General features: G+C 31.4%; 1 protein-coding gene across 1 annotated transcript in view; it reads left to right on the forward strand.

The window, feature by feature from the left end:
- Nucleotides 1-7,286, forward strand: part of LOC144226375 (RNA-binding motif protein, X chromosome-like) — a 10,623-nt gene that overhangs the window by 1,960 nt on the left and 1,377 nt on the right. Inside the window, exons 3-6 of the mRNA XM_077757799.1 lie at nt 1,373-1,547; nt 3,238-3,390; nt 6,118-6,232; nt 7,248-7,281. Coding sequence (XP_077613925.1) covers nt 1,373-1,547; nt 3,238-3,390; nt 6,118-6,232; nt 7,248-7,281 — 477 coding nt within the window. The remainder of the gene's footprint in view (nt 1-1,372; nt 1,548-3,237; nt 3,391-6,117; nt 6,233-7,247; nt 7,282-7,286) is intronic.

Consider the following 7,286-nt stretch of genomic DNA (forward strand, 5'->3'; position numbering starts at 1 on the left):
TTATTTATAATATTTGATAAAAATTACTTTGATTTCTGGTTTTTAAGCACAAGAACATACGGTTTGTGTGGAAGTTATTTTTATTTCATTCACCAGACATTTTATTGAGTCCCATTGAGTCCCAGCCATTGGTAATGCAATTAATGGTTGTAAATAAAATTAAGTATCTATTTTTTTGTATACCAGGATAAAAGATAAGAAACATGTATGTAAAAGTATATACAAATTCAATTATTTTCATGTGCACAAAAACACTAGAAAAATAGGTAATTTAGTTAGTGCTTGTAGGGGGGGTTGACAATGTCTTTATACATGAAGATCAAGAGATGTTAGCTGATTCCTGCATTTTGTGAAGGAAGCAGCCATACATAAATGTGGAAAATATTTTTGACCCAGAAATAGCAGTTGAGTCTCTAAGGTAGAACTGCTATCTGTGGCTCTATAGATTGGGCTTGGGCCCAGTTGACCTCTCGGTAGGAATTTAGGACTTAAGATTCTTTTCAAAAAATAATACACAATCCCAGAATGTTTTATGTGCAACAATTTTTTAAATGTTTATTTTGAGAGAGAAAGAATGGGGGAGGGGCCGGGAGTGGAACACTGAGGCTCCCCTATGTGGCACAGCTACTAAAAATTATGTTTTTAAAAATAAGTTTGCTTCCATAAAATATTCTGAAATTACTGAGATTTTACAAACTTTAAACAGTCCTGAGAAAGTAGAGTATAAAGTACTACATTAAAAAGGTGATTTTTAGGAAAATGTTTAAACCAAAACTAAGTAAGAACTGAGTATGACAAAAACATATTAAAGAACCAAGTAAGTGTACTCTTAAAGAAAAATAAAGGGAACTGTCAAAACTAGGTGGAGTAAATACAACTACATTGTATTAGGAAATTTTAATTTTTAACAACAAATAATAACTAATGCAGAATATAAATAATCATTTTGAATAAATACTAGTAACTTGTTTTCTAAGTGACATACACAATTGTTTTTATATACTTTTGGGACACTGGAAGTTTTAAATGATAGAGTAACAAAAATGAAGTGAGCTGTATGGTAAAAAATGTTGACTTTCATGAAATGTGAGAGCTGTTTGTTTTTTAAACAGTAACATGCCAAGAGTTTTAATGAAAACTAGATGTGCTTCTGTATTGAATGGCTTAATGGAGGACAGTTATTTGTTATTTGATCACCTGTCAGTATTTAGCAGATGAAGAGCCTGGTCAGTAAAATGCATGCTTTTGGGGAACAAAACACATTGATCTTTAACTTGATTTTAGTTTCAGTAATTACTAGATTTGTAAAATTTGTTCATTTGTTAAACTTAAATTGGTGTAATATTATGGTTATTGTACTTAAACTTTTTAGTCTTTGGATGGAAAAACAATTAAAGTAGAGCAAGCCAACAAACCTTCTTTTGAAAGTGGTGGTAGACGTAAACCACCACCTCCTCCAAGAAGCAGAGGCCATCCACGAAGCCTGAGGTGTGGAAGAGGAGGAAGTGGAGGAGTGAGAGCTCGTCCCTCACGTGGAGGACACTTGGGTAATGTTTTAAAATATAAGGATGCAAACATAGAACCAGAAAACAGTAAGTTTGAATGTAGGGAAATATCTCCATTTTTATTTCCATCTTTTGTGAGCAGAGTGAACTGTTAGATTCATTAGATGAGGAATTAACATTCCTAAGCATCTAATAAATGCTTAGGTAATAAATGCTTAGGATTTATAGGATTAAAATGACTGAAATTAATAATGTGCAAAATATATAATCTTGCAGTGAAATGGCATAAATATAAAGCTAAACTTCGACTGTTTTACCAGTATTACCAGTTATTTCTGTTCACATCAATAATATTTCCTCAGTACTCATTTTTATTGATAGTATGGTTTTACAGAAGTTAAAATTGGTTGTTCATAACAATGCCTGCCTGGCTCTATTGGTAGGGCATTGGACTCTTAATCTAGGGGTTAGTTTGAACCCCATGTTGAACATAGAGATTAGTTTAGAAAACTTGGCTTACCTTTAAAAATTCTATGTAATCTTTTTTATTGTGGGAATTATTTCATTGCATCACAGAAATATTAGGGAATCTTTTAAAGTACACAAGAGAAAGTAAAATCACTCAAAGTACACATTTCATGTGTAACACTTCATACTTTAGGATTAGCCTTGAAGTACTTGTTTTCCATGTATTCATGTGCAAACATCTATGCAAATCTCTATTGCCATTTTGAAAGGTAGGTTTTCTCCTTTGGTCTTTTGTGAAGAAACTTGAATTTGGGAAAATATAGGAAATAATCTATAGCTTTCTTAGATTTTTGAAGATGTCTTTAACTCAGAATCTTAAAAGCTGCTGCTTCACAAATAGTATGTACCTTTCTTATGCGTGTGGGAGGGAGAATGAGTTACTGACAATGGTATATATGAACTTTTCAGAGAAATCTTTTTTATTCATTGTGAAAGGGAGTCCCTTCATGTAAGACATAAATTATGTTTCACCTGTCAACCAATCTTCAAATCAAACACTCAGCTTCCATTTTTGATAACCACGCGTGATTTTTAGGAAATGTCTCCTAAAGTAGAATTGCAAAGTTTGCCCCATTTTAAAATAGTTTGTTTTTCTCCACTAAATTGGTCACGAGAAAATTTTACCCATTCCTGCCATGTTTATGAATATTCATATTTTTCTTAGTGGGGAATTTTTCTAGTTTAAAAGATAAATGATTTTTGATTATTTAATATGCATTACTTAAAATATTAATATTGAACAGAATATATTTTTAATGATAATTACTATCATTTTATAAGTGAACTTGAATAACAGTATGTACATTTACTCTTAGATATTGCATTTTTGAAATACAGTCCCTTTTTTATTTTTTAAAATAACTTGGATTTGTGTCTATGTTTTCTATTTTTCAAAAGCTTTCTTGACACCAGGATTATAGGAGCAATTATTTATCATTTTTCTCCTCTCTTTCAGTTATACCCAAATGTGTGTCTCTTTCATGTAAATATAAAATGCTTCTTAAATTTCTAGGTTTTCCAAATTGACTTTCATCAGAAATCTTCGATTTACATTTATGTTTTATAAGGAAACACTATTAGTTTATACAAGATGAATGCTTAAGCCCATAATATTGTTTAGTAAAGATTTTTAAACGGTAATTGAAACTTGATCATTAAAAATTTTTTTCATTCTACTTACCAAAAAGATTTCATTTAAATACAGATGATCGTGAATATACTCTTAATCTCAACATGAGTTCTTCCAGGGGACCCTTTCCAGTAAAAAGAGGTTCATCTTTAAGAAGTCGAGGTCCTCCTCCTAAAAGATCTGCTCTTTCTGCCCCAGGGCGTAGCAATAGAGGGATTGGAGAAAGAGGTAAATGTTATAAATTACAAAGATGATAGTTACTTATGAATTGAAAATCACCTATTTTAAGCTGAGTGTTTAAATTTCAAGAAGCACAGTGGAAGGTGAGGAAACATATGGGGCATATTTAGTGATCACTAACTTATTTTCGGTAAAGAACTAAATATTCAGCGTCTAATTTTAGATGGAGTAGGTAATTGGCAAACAGCATAATGGGGTCTCCCTTTAAGGGCATATTTGTTATAGACCTCTTCATTTTTCTTACAGTTCTTATGAACATGGTTTGATTAGCAGGCTTCATTTTCATATGTATTCAAGGTCAACATTTTCATGAATATTAGTGGTCTGTGAGAGTATTTTGATGTATAGCATAGTTTGACTATATATTTTGATCACCTGGTTTATATTTAATTATAAAAAGTAAGTACGTGTTGCCATACTGTTCTGTGTTTGGACCATAATGGTGCTTTTCTATAAAAATTTTGTTTGAAGTATGATTGATGATGGATACACACTTAGTCTCAGCATAGATCTCAAAAAAGGTTCTGTGCTAATGATGCCCTAATGTAAAAGTTATTAGAAACTTCAGTATTAAAATTATAATGTTTATTTGCAAGGCATTGTTTTTGTTGTGTGAGTATATAAAGAAATGTAAGTACAGAGAAGAAATACTTTCTACTTCCAAGAGTTCTCTCACTGGGAAGGAAATATGTAGTGTATTTCATCTTTAATAAATTTAAAATACTTTGTTAATTAGCTGAGAAGACAACTGTACACATGGATAGCTATTTGATTAAAAAATAACTGATAGACTTAAAGGAGTCTGACACTCTAAATTGGGGGAAATTAGAAGTGCAGTTATTTAGGAACTATACAGAAGACATTGAGATTGATGGAGAGTTTGTGTTTTAAACTGTTGTAAGAGTCCTTAGGGAATTTTAAATTAAGACAAAGCAAGAGATGAGTATCATCAAATATAAGAACATAATTTTGACAAGGAGGTGTAAGATTTTGAATTGAACTGAAAAGAAAGCAAAAAGGCATAGAAAACTCTTGAGGGAAGAAATAAATATATCTTTTAATTTAGAGAAATCTGAAAAATTTAGTTACCTTAATTTGTCATTGCTATTTAAGCCTTGTAAAATAGAGATTGTCATTATCAAATTTATCCTTTATATGATCTGTTAGAACATCAGTAAAGCTAAATTTAATTTGTTGAATTCAAACTATACAAGAAGCCTGTACATTTCCAATGAGAGATTTAAATAAATGAAGGCTGAATTCTACGAACTAATTGTAAGAATTAGTATATGAAGAGAGTATTTGTGTCATATTTTAACAAAGGTACAGTACTTTCAAGTAAAACACTGGAAATCAGTTTTGCTATCATTACAAAGAACAAGCTATCTACTACTTAGTTTGGTATTGTATATATAAAGAATTTGGAATATAGTATACCAAGAAATGATAGTATTGTTGGTGTGAGTGGGATGAATTGGCAATCAACAGAATTCATCTTCTGTAGCTGAAAGAAGATAACGTAGGTACTTCAGTCAATAAACAGTTTGAAGGTTTTGTGCTAATTCCTATGAAGGTAAAAAGAAGTAAGGAGAAGTAAATACCTTCTTGCTGGAGCAGTTTTAATCACTGAATAATTCACTCCATGTGAGTCTTTGGGTTAAGCATTGTGAGAAGCACTGGCTTTGAAGGATAGTGGAATATAGAAAGGCATGGAAAATGTTTAGGTCATACCAAGAACATTTAGAAATTTAAAGAAAAACATCATTGTAAATGAGCAAAATCATAGAGGTAGCAGGGTATATTACATATATAAGTACTAGAAGTTTTGCACTTGGGAGTAGTAAACAAAGTGATACAGCAGGAAGAGGTAAAATTTGTTTCGTGGAGAGATTGAAGAAACAAAGGGAATAGGGATATATGAAAGAGTGGAGACTTTTAGATTGAACCTTTATTACAGTAAGGTGGCTATAGAAAAGACTGTATAGGAAACTGATAAGTAATGGGATAATTAATACATTAAAGTAACTTATAAATGTTTGCTGTGTTAATACTCGTGACACTAAGCCAGTATTTTTGACAGTGTTTGTATATATACACAGGTAAAACATAAGACCATAAAGAGTATCTTGAGACCTGAAATAATGGCTAAGACTAGCATTAAAACACTAAGGAAAGTAGTTCAGGAAAGATGGAGGTTGAAAATAAGTTTCAATAACTTTGCTTTATAAATAACCATGTTTTTGAGGAACAATCAGAACATTTAAACAGGACTGCAGTAACAAAAGGTTTGAATATGAAAAATAATAGTTTGGCTGTAGTAGGATCTTACAATGGAGAGTATATTGAACAGTGAGAGTAAAAACAATGATTAATAGACTTGTAGGTAACCTAAACGAGATAGATTAAGTAGGACCATACCAAATAGGGGGAAAAGCTGACAGGAATGTAGACAGATTTAATCACTGAATATATGATTGCTTATATTTAAGAACTTTTTTCTTTTTTTAGCAATTAATGATAATTTAAAGATTATGAAAAATTTACATATGGAGTGGAAGATATCAGAGTTTTACAAAACCTTTAAGAAAGATATGTAAAAATGTAGACAATGAACAATATTCTAAAGGAGAAACCTTTAAGAATTGTTGTGCAAAGAAATCAGTGTTTTGATCTTAAAGTTATTGAGGCACTTACTTCAGAATCTTTAAATTAAAGGTCCACTGTCCCGTGGAAGAGAAAACTATGGAGGTCCTTCACGCAGAGAGCCAGTCTCTGCCCGGAGAGATTATTATATGTCACCAAGAGATGATGGTTACAATACTAAAGATAGGTAAAGGAGGGGTAACTGGGTGGCTTAGTTGTCGATTAAGCATCGTACACTTGATTTTGGCTCAGATAGTGATCTCACAGTCAAGAGATCAAACCCCATATGGGATTCTGCTTGTGCTCTTTTTTTGAAAAGGTTAATCAATTAAAGATACATAAAGGAAAACAAAGTATATAAATTGTCAGTAATAGTTTTTGTTGCTTAAGTTCTAACCTAAAACTAAGTATTTTAAGTTAACAATTTAGAAACATCTAGCACATTTAGTGTTCTACAATCACAACCTTTATCTACTTGCAAAATATTTTATCCTACAATAAAACCTTGTAACATTTAGGGTTCTATTCACCCTTTATTAGAGACTAACAAACACCCATCTGTTTTCTGTCTCTGTTGATTTACCTATTCTAGATACAGAATATCCTACTAATGGCATGAAACCAAATGGCTTCTTTCCTTTAGCATAAGTATTTTCAGGAGTCCTCCATCCTGTAGTATGAACCCTTATGGTTATTTTAATGGTTATTTTATATTCCACTGCATATATAATTAACATAGTCTGGGTTATTTTCACCATAGTAAACTTTCTTTGTGAAAGTTGATAGTATTTCAGTACCTGTTTCTAGTTCTTTTGGGCATATACTTAGGAGTGGAATGCTGGGGTCGTATATTAATTCTGTTTCATATTCTAAGAAACTAACTTTTCCTAAATGGATTATACTTAACTTTGCAGTTCTATCATCAAAGTACAGATTCAAGTTTCTCAGCATTACAAACACTTAATATTTTCCATTTTTAAGCAATTGCTAGCTTGATAGGTGTGAAGTAGTATTTCGATTTGTATTTATTAGCTAATGACTAACTGTGCCTCTTTTTATGTACTTGTTGGCCATTTGTGTATCTTCTTTGGAGAAAAGTGGATTCAAGGCTGCCCATTGAAAAAATTTTGGTATTTTTCAGCATCTTAAAATATATTCTGGGCATTAGAAATTACATTTTAACAGTTTGCTTCTTTTTTAAGTTATTCAAGCAGAGATTATCCAAGTTCGCGGGACAAGGA

This window comes from Crocuta crocuta, unplaced genomic scaffold (genome assembly GCF_008692635.1).
Source record: "Crocuta crocuta isolate KB4526 unplaced genomic scaffold, BGI_CrCroc_1.0 scaffold783, whole genome shotgun sequence".
In the NCBI taxonomy this organism is placed as follows: Eukaryota; Metazoa; Chordata; class Mammalia; order Carnivora; family Hyaenidae; genus Crocuta; species Crocuta crocuta.